Below are 16,376 nucleotides of genomic sequence, written 5' to 3' on the forward strand. Positions count from 1 at the left end.
ACGGCATTTTGCATTCTATGTTCAGATTATGAATTTACATTTATTAAATTATGAATTTTCTGTTATAAGATTATGAATTTACAGTTATGTAATTATGAATTTTTTGTACATTCATAATCTCATAGCAGAAAATTCATAATCTCATAACAGAAAATTTATAATTTCATAACAGAAAATTTATAATCTCATAAAAGAAAAACATTTATTAAATTATGAATTTTCTGTTATGAGATTATGAATTTACAGTTATGTAATTATGAATTTTCTGTGCATTCATAATCTCATAACAGAAAATTCATAACCTCATAACAGAAAATTCATAATTTCATAACAGAAAATTCATAATTTCATAACTACACATTCATAAATTCATGCCTGCACATTCATAATTTATGAGTGTTGAAAAAACTTGTGCGAAGAGGAAGTGAAACCGTAAAATGTGTATATAAAGAAGAAAAGTCGCACTGTTAATAATAATAATAAAATAAATAAATAAATAAATAAATAAATAAATAAATAAATAAAAGATTGGTGGAAGATAACGGTGCCCGTAGGCACCGTTACCGTTTGGGACCGTGTTCACCATGGATGGTGAACACGGTTCCATGGCATAACGATTGTGTATGTGAAGGTTTAGTCTACGAGCCTGCAAGCTTGACCTGTTTTTATATATCTAATCTAAAAACACAATAAGCCTCAATTAATGTTATATCCTTGATTTATGTCCATATTTTTGTATGCAAATAAATGTGTACATTTTACTTTAAATGTTGTACATTTCAATGTTATTAGACAAAATTACCCTTACAACGTTATAACATCGTTTGCTTTTAATTCTAACATTGATAACACATCATTATTACCATACAACTATATCTATAATATCTTTTCCTATTTTTTAATTAACATTTTATTAAAATCATTATATATTAATTTAATGCTTAATTATATTTAATTAAATTTCTATGAATGATAAATTATATATGTGTGTGTACAAAATACATATATTATTTATGTATATATAATTCAAATTATAATTTTTAATTATTTATATTTATCAATGTTTTAATATTAGGCATAAATTTTTGCGCATCGCGAGTACAAAATGCTAGTGTGTAGCTAGTGTGTGTGTGTGTGTGTGTGTGTGTATGATGGTAAATATGTTACCGGAAATATATTATAAAGTAACGAATAAGAAAGTGACAATAGTTGTATTGCCTTAGTTTCAGTATGGAAAGTACCGTCCTTGTCTAGTGAGGAGAGCCCCATTTATACTTAGAGTCCTAACGGTAACAACATGGGACATAAATGGGGAGCCTAGCCTTTAATTCTCTCTCATCAATGGGGGCTTCAATGCTGGCTTCAATGACAGTAAGGTGACACCTGTTGAGATTCCTAACCGTTGGAGTTCTGTCCGTTGGGTTCCCAAGCGATGCTGAGTCAGATGCCCATTTATGATCCGAGTCGGGTGCCAGCCCTATTATCCTGTCACCAGTCCCCCCTACTCCTGAGTCAACGGATGTGTTTGAGTTGACTTGGGAGTAAAGCTGAATCTATTTTGATCTTGTGTAGGATCCTCTTGATTTAGGATATTTTATTTGATCCTGTGTAGAATTCTGTTTGATTTAGGATATTTGGTTTTGTTTTCCAAATCCCTAACTTGCCTTCCAAATCCCTGATTTGTGCTTTCCCAATCCTTTCCTGCTTCACTTAACTTTTTTATCTCAAGCGCCTCTCCAATATAAACCCCTGTCTCTCTGAGCAGTTTGAGAGCACTTCTTCAACAACTTTCTGCCACAGCTCTGTAAGTCTCCGCTGTCATTATTATTTTGCAATTTATTTTACAATGTATTTATGTATATATGAGTATACGTCTATATTTAATATATATGAATTTTTTTTTTTTGAATCGGCTTGTGGCCGAGGCGCGGCCCATGAGAACGAGATATTATTTCAGAAAAATTTCGTAAAAGATGATAACGAATTCGTTTTAGTAAATAACATGGACGGACCATGAAAGTAAGATATTATTTCCAAGAATTTTAGCGTGTAGAGCGGACGGACCGCGATTGCCAAGTACTATTTCCAATGATTGCTACTACAGGATTTTTAAGGAAAGTACTTGATCAAATGTTCCGAGTTCCATACCCGATCGATCATTCTTCCCCCTGTAGTTTTTAACTTGTATGTTCCTGGGCGAACGACTTCCTCCACGGCGTAAGGCCCCTCCCACTTCTTTGCGAATTTTCCCCCTTCAAGGGGTTGGCTGGCTTCCCTTCTTCGCAACACAAGGTTGCCGACCTGGAAATACCGGGGTCGGACTTTTGCGTCGTGGTAGGACTTTAGCTGACGACCGTAGTTCTCCATCTTGCAGAATACCGCTTCTCTTTTTTCATCCAAGAAGTTCAGATCCACCCTTTGGTGGAGTTCATTTTGTTCTGACTCGAACTCCTCCACCCTTCTACTAGGTATGATTACTTCCACCGGGGCCCGAGCTTCGAATCCATAGGCAAGTGCGAACGGGGTTTCCCCGGTGGCCCTTCTTGGTGTCGTGCGATAGGCCCAGAGGATGCCGTCGAGTTCCTCCACCCAGGCTCCGCCAACCACTTCTAGCTTTTTCTTGAGGCCGTCGAGGATGGTTCTATTCGCATTCTCCACTTGCCCATTCGCTTGAGGATAAGATACCGCCACCCGGCTGTGCTTAACGCCCCATCCTGCTAAGAATTCTGAAAATTCTCGTGCCTCGAAGTGACGGCCATTGTCTGTGATTACCTGGAGAGGGATACCGAAACGATACAGGATATTTTTCTCGACAAACCTTTTGCACCTTGCTGCGGTGATGCTCGCTAGGGGCTCGGCCTCCACCCATTTCGTGAAATAGTCGATGACCACAATGATGTACTTCCTGCTTCCAGTCCCCGTGGGAATGGCCCCTACCAGGTCAATTCCTCATCTCAAAAAAGGAATCGCGGTGCTTACCGGGGTGTAGTTCGTCGCAGGTCGACCCGGCAGTGCTTGGAATTCTTGGCACTTGGGACATCGCTTTGTATACTCGGCGCAGTCCCTCAGCATTTTGGGCCAAAAATACCCTTGTAACATGATGCGACGTGCGATGGTGTACACCCCTTGGTGCGCCGAGCATACCCCCTCGTGGACTTCTTTTATCACCAACTTCGCTTCATCTGGATATAGACACCTCAGTAACGTGCCGTTGTAGGAGCGTTTGTACAGTTTATCGCCCGAGACAACGTAGCTGGGCGCCCGTAACTTCGTTACCTTTGCGTCTGCCTCGTCTTGCGGTAGGGTGCCATCTGCCTTGTATCGTTTGATATGATCAATCCAACATGGCTCCCTAGTCTGCACAGGGAAGACCCACGAAACGTCGATACTTGAAGTCTCGAGGTCTTCTAGTCGAGCGATCTTCCTAATGTGGCTGGGGACTCCGGTACTTAGCTTTGAGAGCATGTCGGCGTCGGCGTTCTGCTCTCTAGGTACCTGGTGTATCTCATATCCCTCAAACTCGCGCAGGGTTCTCAACACCGCGTCTCTGTATTTCTGCATGCTTCCTTCGTTGGCTTCATACTCCCCAGACACCTGGCTGACCACCAGCTTGGAATCGCATCGAATTCGGACCTTCTCAGCTCGTAGTCCCGCCGCCAATCGCAGTCCATTGAGGAGGGCCCCGTACTCTGCCTCATTGTTAGATAATTTGGAGTGGAATCGGATGGCATAATAGGCGCGGAATCCCTCCGGAGTAACGAGCACTACGCCACCGCCGCAACCTTTGCTGTTTGAAGAGCCTTCTGTGGACAAGGTCCACCACCCTCCATCTTCAGTTTCTACCTGGTCCGTCACTTCCTGAGCTGTGCACTCCACTATAAAGTCTGCAAGAGCTTGGCCTTTGATGGCGGGCCTTGGTTTGAAATCTATGTCAAACTGACTGAGGTGCATGGCCCATCGTGCCATCCTGGCGGAGCTGTTAGTATTCCGTAGGAAGCTCCCCAATGGCTGATGTGAGAGTACGTGGATGGGGTGAGCTTGGAAGTAGTGAGCCAACCTTTTTGACGAAGTGACTATGGCAAATACTGTTTTCTCCAACACACTGTACCGGAGCTCCGCGTCATGTAGGGCTTTGCTTACGTAGTAGATGGGACGCTGAGTCCCTCCTTCTTCTTTGACCAACACGGAGCTGATCGCACCATGTGACACGCCCAAGTACAAAATTAGGGCTTCACCTGCCTTTGGCTTTGCAAGCAGGGGCGGGGACAACAAGTATTTTTTCAACTCCTCGAAGGCCTTTTGACAATCTGGCGTCCACTCGAACCCTTTGCTCTTTCTCAAGATTTGGAAGAAGGGGAGGGAACGTTCAGCCGATTTAGATAGAAAACGGCCTAAGGCCGCCAGACGCCCGTTGAGCCTCTGGACTTCCTTTATGGACCGCGGAGGCTCCATGTCAAGGATAGTTCTTACTTTTTCTGGATTCGGCTCAATGCCGTTCCTAGTGATCATGAAGCCCAAAAATTTGCCCCCATCAACGGCGAAGGTGCATTTTTTTTGGGTTCAAGCGCAAATTAAATTTCTTCATAATGGAAAATACCTCGCTGAGATCCTCGGCATGGGAGGTGGCCTTGCGACTTTTGACGATCATGTCGTCCACGTATGCTTCCATATTTCGTCCCAGTACTGTCTTGAACAGCTTTGCCACCATGCGAGTGTATGTGGCCCCGGCATTCTTCAATCTGAACGGCATGGCCAAGTAGCAGAATATCCCCTCGGGAGTGGTGAAGGCGGTCTTCTCGGCGTCCTCCTCATGCATGGATATCTGATGGTACCCACGGAAGGCGTCCATGAAGCTCATGAGTTCACACCCTGCCGTCTCATCCACCAATTGATCTATATTGGGTAGTGGAAAACGGTCCATAGGGCATGCCCTATTGAGGTCCATGTAGTCTACGCACATCCTCCACGTTGATCCTTTGGGAGCCAAAACTACGTTGCTCAGCCACTGTGGGTAGTAAATCTCCTTGATGTGCCCTACGTTGAGTAATGCGGTCACCTCCTTTTTCACGAACTCTCTTCGTTCTGCCGACATATACCTTTTTCGCTGATGCACTGGTTTTCCGCTGGGGTCGACTGCGAGCTTGTGGGTTATGATCCTTCGATCTATGCCCGGCATGTCCTCTGGCCCCCATGCGAACACCGTGTGAGAACGGCGGATTACATCCACTATCTGGGCCCTTAGCTCTGGGCTTAAGCCTGTGCCGATCTTCACCACTCGATCTGGTCTGGAGGGATCCAGAACTATATCTTCCGTCTCTGACATGGGCTCGGCGCGGGGCCAGGCCTCTTCTTCTTTGAAAATTTTCTCCGCGATCGTGTGGACCTGTAGGTCCTTACTGCCAATCTTCTTGCATGCCTTCACGTAGCAACTGCGGGCTGCCCTTCGGTCACCTCTGACGACTCCTATTCCATTAGGAGTGGGGAACTTCATACACAAGTGTTCCACCGATACTCTGGCCTTGAGGTCCTCCAGTGCTGGCCTCCCGAGTATGATGTTGTGCGCGCAGGTGAGTCTTACCACGATGAACTCCATGTCCAGCTTGCGAATGTTGGGGCTCGTGCCTATTTCCACGGGCAGGGTCACCGACCCTTCTGTTTCCACCGAATCCCCAGTAAACCCAGAGAGTGAAGTTCGTACCTCTTTTAGTTGGCCTCTAGGTAGCCCTAAATTGGTGAAAGCGTCGTAGTACATCACATTAACCGAGCTTCCCGTGTCGACCAAGATGCGATGTACGACCGTATCATTGATGTCCATCTTGATCACAAGTGCGTCGCGATGGGGTAAGGGGCCCTCGGGGAGGTCCTCGTCAGAGAAAGTGATGGCCTCCCGCCTCTGCTTCTTTCCTTTGGGAAGGCTTACCACTTCTCCCACGTACAGCTGTCTGCTCCACTTTTTCCTCTCTGTGGGTGTGTCGCCCCCCGCAGGTCCACCATAGATAAAGTGTATGGTGTGTTTCTTTTGTTGTCTGGGCGCCACCTCGGTTTCCTTCTCGTTATCATCCTGCTTAGATATCTGGTCATGTTCTCTTTTCTTAGCGTTTGAGGTGGACGGCTCGGCGCCATCCTCCTTCCTCCAGACATTTTTTGGTGGATTTTTTGATGGATCGCGTTGCGGCTGTTGCTGCTGCTTGGATCGCTTGACGAAATGCCGGAAGTAGCCCTGCTGGTTGAGTTCTTCTATTTGTCTCTTCAGTACGTTACATTCATCCGTGTCGTGTCCGGGTTTCCTATGGAACCTGCAGTACTTTGCTTGGTCTCCTTTTGGGGAGACCTTCATGCACTCTGGTGGGAACTCGACTATTCCCATCTCCTCAGCCTGTTTTAGAATGACGCTGACGGGATGGGTAAGAGGAGTTAGGTTACGCAGGGGAACCAGGCGAGGCCGTTCATGGTCCCGGCCTTTCCCTGCGACGGGTGGTTCGAACGTGGTGCTTGGCTGGACGGACCAGCTTTCCCAGGTTTCCCGTTTTTCCTGCCGTCCTCCTTATCTTTCTTTTTCCTGTCGACGTCCTCTACCTCGGCATAGTGGCTAGCCGTCCTCATCAAATCTTCGTAAGAACGGGGGTGGTGGGCGTTCAGCTGCTTGTGAAAATACCCCGATCTCAAGGCGTGGATGAATATCGGGATCGCCGCCTTGGAGTCGAAGTCGTAGACATTATTGACTTCCTTTTTCCACTTGATCAGGAAGTCTTTGAGGCTCTCGCCTCTATCTTGCTTTACCACACAGAGGTGAGAGAATGGTTTCTTACGCTGTATGCTACCCGAGAAGTACGCAGGAAGCTTTTGGACAACTCTCCAAAGTTTTGGATCGACCCGTCTGGGATGGTGTTGAACCAATCTTGGGCCGTTCCATCCACGGTGGACAAGAATGCTCGGCACATGATGGCATCCCCTGCCCCAATCATTACCATAGCAGCCTTGTACCTAGTCATGTGGACACGTGGGTCAGTGGCTCCCGTGTACGCCTTGATGGCGGGTAACCTGAAGTCCCTCGGCAGAGGTACGTCCATGATGCTTGGGGAGAACGGTGCTGCCATTCGTACCTCGGGTTCCGGCGACTGCTCCCGTGCCTCCACCCTTCTTGCCAGCTCCTCGATCCTTCTCTGCAGCCTTTCGACTAGGGCCGACTCGTCAGGGTGCCGGCGCGGGGCCGGCTGCCGCTCCTCCATGTGTGGGGCTAGTTCATCGACGCGCCGTCCATCTGAGTGTCGACGCGGAGCTGGTTCCTCGACGTTTCGTCCCTCCAGGTGTCGGTGTGGAACCCGCTCACCAACGCGTCGTTCGCCCGCTGAGTGCCGACGCTGAGCTGGCTCATCGACGCGTCGCTCCGCCGAGTGCCAACGCGGGGCCGGTTCATCGAAGCGTCGCTCATCCAAGTGTCGATGCGGGGCCGACTCGTCATCGTGCCGGCGCGGGGCCGGCCCACGAGACTCGCCCATCCTTTCTGTGGGCGATCTTTCCGCTTCTCTTTCCTCGTGTCGGCGAGGGCCTCTAGCGGAAGACCCCTGGCACGCGATTCCGGCCTTTGTCGAGCGGGCGCCCCGTGTCCCAACCGTTCTAAGGCAGAGCGGGAGGGCCTAAGTTGTCGTCCGGCCGGTCTGCTTCTTTGGGTGCCCTCCCCCGGGCCCCCGGTCCTAGTGCGACGCCCTGCGTCCCTCGCGGCACGGGTTGCGTCCTGGGCATCCACTCTCCGTGGGGATTCTACCTCTATTTCCTGAGGCCGCGGCGGGGGCACTTGGCCTTGTAGTCCCACCGCCACTTGGTTTAGTGCCGCCGTCACTGCTTGCTGAATGGTTGCCTGGAGGCTCATGACTTGGTTCGCCCCTCCATTGTGGAGTTGGTCTCGGAGGTCCCCTCCATTGTTGAGTTGGTCTTGAAGGTCCCCAGGCCTCCCGTTGTTGAGATGTTCTCGGAGGTCCCCTTCGCGATTGTTGGTGAGTAGGTCACGGAGGTTGCCTGAGGCGTTGCCATTGTTCACGTTGCGAGAACCGTGGGAGCTGCGGGACGCCATTCTTTCAAGCTTGCTGTTGAAAGAGGAATGAGTTTTGTGTGTCGTAGCCTGCTTGAGTATTGGACTCAGGCTCTCAATGAAAGCACCAATGACGGTAAATATGTTACCGGCAATATATTATAAAGTAACGAATAAGAAAGTGACAATAGTTGTATTGCCTTAGTTTCAGTATGGAAAGTACCGTCCTTGTCTAGTGAGGAGAGCCCCATTTATACTTAGAGTCCTAACGGTAACAACATGGGACATAAATGGGGAGCCTAGGCTTTAATTCTCTCTCATCAATAGGGGCTTCAATGCTGGCTTCAATGACAGTAAGGTGACACCTGTTGGGATTCCTAACCGTTGGAGTTCTGTCCGTTGGGTTCCCAAGTGATGCTGAGTCAGATGCCCATTTATGATCCGGGTCGGGTGCCAGCCCTATTATCCTGTCAATATATATATATATATATATATATATATATATATATATATATATATATATATATATATATATATATATATATCATTGAATTATTATATATTTCATTTTATAACTAATATATTTTAATATTGAGAAAAGAATCAAATAGGTCCCTAAACATTTCGCTAAAGGTTAATTAACCCCACAAACTTTTAAAAAGGTCAATTGAACACATGAACACACAATTTTGAGTCACTTGACCCCATTAACCGGTAACTTTTTCTGAAGAACCAGTAGTTGACCATGTGGCGCCACGTCAGCTTTGTTTTATATTTTGAATTGCCACATAAGCATAAATTAAAAATTTTAAAATAAATAAATAAATAAAAATTTAAGTCAAAAGTCATTACCGCATCCGCTCTTCAACCCCAAAAACGCGAAGTCGTCAATGGCCTAAATCGCAAAATCTTTGTCGGTCGCCGGTCGCCTTAATCCAGTTGCTCGTCGTCTCAGTCGCTCTAGCAAAAACTTTTCCGGTCGTCGTCTCTCGTCATCGAAGCTCATCGCCCTCGTCGCACCACCATCACCATCGCAGTACTTCGTTGCTACAGGCTCGACCACCGTTCGGCGCTCCACCACCTCGTCGCACCACCATCACCATTGAAGGTATTTTTCCTTTTTCTTCTACCACTAGTTTTAGGGTTTAGGTTTTTTCTGTTTCTTTAGGCAGTAGGAATTTCGTTTTTCATACCATTAGCTACTGCAAATTTGTTTATGGGTATGAGAAAATAAAGCTTTTTATATGTTTAGGGTGAATGAGCAGTATCTTTCAAAAGCTTATTTGTTTATCTTTGATTGCATTTGTTTAACGATTGGGTCCCATTATGTTGTCAATAATGGAGACACTTTGGGTATTGTGGTCCTGATGAATGCATTGCAATAAGTGTAGTTGTGATATTTTATATATTAGGTTATTGAATATATGGTCCCTACACTTATGTTTACTGCCAGTACAGTTTGGATTTATATGTAAATTGAAGGCTATAAAAAGTATGTTTATTGGGAAGAATAACTATTTAAAAAATGTAAAAAGTATGCTTCTTGTTTGTCTCTTAGAATAATTGTGTCAACTGCATACACCGTCCACAGTTCTCCATAATTTAAAGGATTATGTTGATAGTGACTTATTTTACTAGTGTTCCAAATATCTTTCTCCCCCAAATTAGGAAACTTTGGCTGTCGAAGTTACTTAATCCTCAGTTGTCTTATTTGCTTTCATTTGTTACGTACTCAATATAGCATGGTCACCTTTGTATTATGGGAAATAGAATATGCATAGTTGTACGTAATATTAGCTTTCCAATTTCTTTATAACATAAGTTGCATGAAGAAAGTATTTCAAAATATTACAGCAAGGAGAATGAGTTTGAGTATCAATAGCAAGTGAAAAATACCAAGTACAAAAATAAACTTCTATCACAAAAAATCACAAAAATACAGAGTAATAAAATTTTTAGTAGGGTAAAATCCAGACACCATGTTTTTAATACTATTAAATATGTCTATATTTTGTAGAATGTATTCCACGGTTGAAATCAGAATTCACCATGGTGGGAATTATGTCCAAGAACCTAGGATGGAATATGTAGGTGGTGAGGTGGAAACAATGACAATGGACTCTGATTTGTTATCATATCTTCACTTATTGAAATTTATTAAGGAGGAGAGGTATGGTAAAATATTTTCACTGTCATTTAACTACCACATGAGAGTTTAAAGAGCCTCCCGTTGTTGAATAATGATAAAAGTACATTGCACATGAGTTACTTGGCTCAACATTGGGGTGCAATTGACTTGTGAGTTGAGCATGGGATAGATGAGGCAGAGGTTGTATGACAACCCAAAAATAATTTTTCCTAATTCTATTTTATAAATTCCAAAATAGCAATTTTCACTCTTCCAAAAATTTTATTTTGAAAATGGTGTATGAATTAAATATTTTTAAACCGAGTTTTTAAATAAATTCAACACCAAGAAATATCCTATTTCGAAAATCCTAAATTTTGAGTACATTTGTGTACCAAGTTTTGACCCAAAAAGTCAATCTGAGTGAAACCTGAGAAGAATCTATGAAACCCGAACCAAGTGTTTTAACTAGAAACTATTTTCAAAAAATCTATTTTTGACCACAAGTTATCAAAAATCATATTGGGACCTTGGTCCATGATACAAGATGAACCATGAAGTTCTACAAGCTTTGTATGATCTTTTTAGAAAACAAGCCAAATTACCCCTCTGCCCTCAACCAATCATTGGGCATCAACCTAGCTTTTGCACCCATATAAATAGAACAATATCTCTATGTTTTCTCCTGATCCCTTTCATTTGCCTCTCCACTCCCAAGCTCTAGGTTCTGTAGAAGAGAAACAAGAATCACAGTAAGTGTTTTGGTTCCATCTCATCCTAATTTTCTCCGATATCCGAGTCCATTTTACTGTGTTGGTCCGTCTGCATGGCTTCATCGTCTTTTACGGGAGTCGCTGGCCTCACCGCCCGATGGGCGGATGTGGTGCTTGAAGATGAGGAGGCTGAGTTAACACTATGAGTGTATTCTAAAAACCGTCGCACGGGAGGGCCTCACAGCATTTCAACTTTTATACACACACACACACACGAGTATTTATATGCACGATGCGAAAAAATATTTGCCCAATATTAGTACTTTATATAAAATTTTTAAATTTATTTAGATTTTAGATATTCATATTGTTGTAAATAATAATAATAATGTAAAATATTTTTTAAATATATATATATATATATATATATATATATATATATATATATATATATATATATATATATTTAAAAAATATTTTACATTATTATTATTATTTACAATAATATGAATATCTAAAATCTAAATAAATTTAAAAATTTTATATAAAGTACTAATATTGGTTGGTCTGGTGGAAGCCTCTGCATGCAAAGACATCGTTGTTGCCATTTTGATATTCGTCGGTGGAAGACCCAAGCCAAAAAGTGAGGTGTTGTCTTTTATATATATATATATATATATATATATATATATATATATATATATATATATATAAAAGACAACACCTCACTTTTTGGCTTGGGTCTTCCACCGACGAATATCAAAATGGCAACAACGATGTCTTTGCATGCAGAGGCTTCCACCAGACCACAACCGCAACAACGGTGTCGAACGGGACTACGGGAGAGTGGCGGAGTCGGGAGAGACAGAGAGTATACAAAGTTACAAACTAGAAAGAACTCTCGAAGTGAGAAGTCGAGAATTCAGAGAGGAAGAGTATTACAGAGTACAAACTAGAGAGTAAGAGAATAGAGAGAACTCAGAGAAGGAGAGGAATCAGAGGAGAGCGACTGCGTGAAATGGGAAACCCTAGCCTTTGTATCATATATATATACATATCCCAAACGACATCGTTATATATATATATATATATATATATATATATATATATATATATATATATATATATAGAGAGAGAGAGAGAGAGAGAGAGAGAGAGAGAATTAGGTTCAAATGTGGTTGGTGCGTCTAGGTGCGGTTGTGCGGTTAAATTTGAGCTATAGATCTTGCTTAATTCAACGTCCAGATTACCAAAATTTTAAAAAAATGTGGTGACAATTTGGTAATTTTTGCATCTTGATCAAATTTAAGGTGCGTGTTTTTCCTTCTTGAGGTGTGTGGTTTTTGTACTTAAGGTGTGTGGTTTTTGTACTTAAGGTGTGTGGGTTTTGTGCTTAAGGTACGTGGGGTTTGTGCTTAAGGTGTGTGGGTTGTGTTCTTAATTTGAGTATTTGTTGAAATTTAAGGTGCGTGAGTTTTGTGCTCAAGGTGCATCGTGTTTCTTCTTCAAATCTGGAACAGAATAGAATGTGATAGACTACTAGCAGGGCCATTTCAATAAAAATTGGGGTCCTGTGCGATATTTTAATTTGGCCCTTTTTATAAAAATAATTTAATAATAGTTGTTCAAAAAGTTATGTTGAAATATAAATATTGTATAAAAATACATCTAAAATTTAATTTAAAAAGTGGCATGAACTATACACATTTAAACGGAAAATCAAATCGACTAAACTTTTGATATCAACTTCTTCCAAAATCTCATTTTTTATGGAAATTAAAGCTAAAAATGGTAATTAACAATCTTAAATCTTAATTAAAAATGGTAATTACCAATCTTTTTTAGTACGGTAATTAACACCCTTCTCCCTTTTGAACTAAGGGGTCTGAGTCACGGGTAGATCAGACTCTCAAGAACAAAATTTTTGAACAAAACTTAAGGTGGCTATTTTAACACTTAAGGTGCGTCTTTGTATCACTTAAGGTGCGCCATTGTTATAAATTGAAGGTGCGCGTTGTTAATACTTAAGGTGCGTCATTTTAACACTTAAGGTGCGTTGTTTGAGCCGTTGATCTAGATTTTAGTGCTTAAGATGTGTCAACCGCAAAACCGCACAGAAAGCTTTTACTATACCTGAACCCTTCTAAAAAAGATACTAAAATCTAATAGAGTCAGTAGCATTAACAAAAAAAAAAAAAAAAAGAAGCTCATATTAAGGATTAAATGATTAAAAAGTACTCTATAATATTTAATCAATTAAAATATATTGATTGATACGCAGTATATTGGTAACTTTTGATTTGGACATGAAAATTGGAAATAACCCTTTCATATTAAAATCAGTACATAATATTCTCGGTCTAACGTGCCGTTATATATAAAATATTACCCTTCCATATTAATTTTATGTTTGATAGTGATTATTATATTCTGATTTTTTTTATTTTTTTTTTGGTTGTAGAAGAGTGTAGCATAGCTATTTGGGCAGAAAAAGACTAATCACAAGTCTAAGGTACATGTGTATCTCTACCAGGCCAAACTAATATCAAGAATTAAAGATTAATCCTGGGTGGACAGTATTAGATATATTAAGCAGTTGAATTATTCTTGTAACTATATCCTGATGTGTAGGATATTGTAATTAATGAGATTAATTGATTTTCTCTAATTTGGTATCAGATAGCGTTAGGACTCCCTCAATCTACGCTTCTTCTTCGCATTCTTCGTTCGTTCCTCTCCGATGGCGAACTCCTCCGAGCGAACGATTAGCAACACTGCTATCACTCTACCCACAGCCACTCCCAATCACCTAAACTCAGCGCACCACTTCGTATCAGTAACAAGATAATCAGCCAGAAAAAAAAACGAATTATTACATAAATACAACAAGCATAATCAGTCACCCAAAGCCAAAAACACAAAACTCTTTTTTACTAAAACAATATTATTATGGTTATTGTGAAAAATTAGCAACCATATATTAATAAATATATTTATTTACCAAGTGGCTTATAGCTAGTCCACTGGTATCCAATTTGATCCCTTATATGGAAGGTTTAGTGTTTGAGCCTCGGTGTAGGCAAGTATGTGAGTGTCTCCCTTCCTTTAAAAAATAAATATATTTATTTTTAGCATGGGATGTGTTGATCAACTCACATAACTAATAATAATAATAATAATAATAATAATAATAATAATAATAAAAGAATATGAAAGAAGAGAGTTATGGTCATTGGCTTCACTAACCATATAACCTTAATTTTGTTCCATATAACCTTTTTGATGAATTAATTACAATATATATATATATATATATATATATATATATATATATATATATATATATATATATATAATTTCGATCATTTGTTCACGCATTATATTTAAAGTTCGCAAATTAAATTTCAATTTCAATATTGCATTTACTCATATACAATTCTATAATTTAATCACTCCTACATTATTTTTCACTTCTTGGCATGAATTACTTCTTAGCAGGTTCGCTGAAAAATATTTTTCAAGGAAAATATTTTTCTTAAATTTGAGGAAAACACTTTTTCTTTAATTTGTTTGGTTCATTAAAAACATTTTTCTCAAGAATGAGGAAAACATTTTCCATGGCTCTCCTTGGTATTTTGTTTTTCATCGAAAACAAGTAGGAACCTAATGGGTTGTTATTAATTAACATTATTATTATTGTTATTATTGTATAAGGGTATAACTGTCTTTATCTATTTTTCTGAAATTTATTTTCCATAAAATTTCAATTCCATTTCCCTTCAAATATTTTCTAACGAACCAAATGGGTTGTAAATGAAATATTTGAATTAAAAAAAAGAGAAAAAAATATTATTCATCAATTCATTTATCAAATGCTCTACAAAATATATAGTAACTCTAGCATTACAACTTATTGTATTAATAATAATCGCTAAAAAAACGAAAGAGAACAACAATAATAAAGGAAAGCCAAATTATGATTATAACTGCAATTGAGATTTGAGAGTGAAGTTGGCCCATTATTCAATAAAAATCTTCCAAATTATCTATCAACTTGAGGCCATGATTTTAGGAGCTTGGGGGCGGGGTGGGAATAGTGTCAATGAAGGGATAGGGGGAAGAAGCCCTGGAATATTTATTGGGAAACCCTGCAGGGCCAAAGGGTGGAAATGGCAATGAAGGCAAAGGGGGAAGACCTGGAATATTAGGAAACCCAGGTGGTAATGGCAATGAAGGGAGAGGGGGAAGGCCAGGAACATTTGGTAATGGGAATGGAAAAGGCGGAATAGGAAAAGGGAGAGGTGGGAGAATCGGTAATTTGTCTTGAACCATATCATCACTCTCTTCTTTGAGGATACGAGCTTCGTTATAGCTAGTTATTGTTGTCACAAAGACTACGCATACCAGAGAGAAAACCTTCAGTGAAAACCGAAAAGCCATTTTCTTGAAATATGTTTTGTAGAACAAATTGAAGTATGAAAGAAAGAACGAAGAGAGTTGTGGTCATTGGCTTTTGGCTTCACTAACCATTGGTTATATAGGCGAATGAAGACGTGGAATATTACTAATTAACTATCCCTGTAATTGTTTTTGTTTTTTTTTTTTTTTTTCTTTACTATCAGTTTAAGTTTTGAATCCCTTTGATTCAGGGAATTAAAGACAAAAAATATGAAGAATGATTCGTTCACACATTCTATTTATGGTTAGCAAATTAAATATTGCATTTACTTACATATACTTGCTATAATTATTCCAGGATTTCCAACATTTACAATAGTTTTTTTTTTTTTTTCTTTTGAAAGGAGAGATAATGTATTTATTGATTGCACTTAATAAATTAATATAACAAAAAAGCGAAAATCCTCGTCTCTAGAAATGCTCCTCCGGGAACGCTTGCAGGTGCAACGGGTGTGCAATCGGTTAACCGAATCGTTTTAATCGAAGTTTTCAAAGGCTTAATTGTTAACAGAACTGAACTTTGTATTGCCGAATTAATCGAATCAGAGTTTTTTTTGGTTAATCGGTCGGTTAACCGAAATTTTTAAGCTAAAGTTTTAAATCTTTAAAATAATACATATAATAATAAATTCAATTAAAATTATATCTATAATAATAAATTCATAAGAAAATATACAAATAAAAACCATAACAACACTACAAACATAAAAGCACAAGTTATAAAGTCCAAACATCCATATATATTTAATTATATATATATTTAAAATTTCAGTTCAGTTAACCGATACTTTCGAATCGAATTAACCGTTAACCGAAATTTTCCATTTAAAAAACGGTTAACCGAAATATTTCGGTTCAATTGGTTAACCGAAGTTTGCACACCCCTAGCAACTGCGGCAGTCCGTACGGTGGAAGATCAGGATCTTTTGGAGACAACGAAGCACGAAGAAATCTAAGATGACAGCAGATCACCAAGAGTGTTTTGTAGGGGAGACAATGATGGAGGGAGTGGAAGGACAGAGGCCACGAGTTTTAGGAGTTTAGTCTC

At 40.5% G+C, this 16,376-nt stretch overlaps 2 protein-coding genes across 2 annotated transcripts; both read right to left on the bottom strand.

Annotated features, from left to right (window-relative positions):
- Positions 1-2,109: 2,109 nt before the first annotated feature.
- Positions 2,110-4,509, bottom strand: LOC109179800. Its single transcript, XM_019329283.1, has 2 exons — positions 2,980-4,509; positions 2,110-2,772 (listed from the first exon to the last, which is right to left on the bottom strand). Exons 1-2 carry the CDS (start codon positions 4,507-4,509, stop codon positions 2,110-2,112), a joined length of 2,193 nt encoding a protein of 730 aa, XP_019184828.1.
- A 10,429-nt stretch (positions 4,510-14,938) lies between these two features.
- Positions 14,939-15,310, bottom strand: LOC109179801 (U1 small nuclear ribonucleoprotein C-like). Its single transcript, XM_019329284.1, has one exon. The coding sequence runs from the start codon at positions 15,308-15,310 to the stop codon at positions 14,939-14,941; it is 372 nt and encodes a 123-aa protein (XP_019184829.1).
- Positions 15,311-16,376: the final 1,066 nt, after the last annotated feature.

The sequence above is a fragment of the Ipomoea nil genome, unplaced genomic scaffold (assembly GCF_001879475.1).
Source record: "Ipomoea nil cultivar Tokyo-kokei standard unplaced genomic scaffold, Asagao_1.1 scaffold0980, whole genome shotgun sequence".
In the NCBI taxonomy this organism is placed as follows: Eukaryota; Viridiplantae; Streptophyta; class Magnoliopsida; order Solanales; family Convolvulaceae; genus Ipomoea; species Ipomoea nil.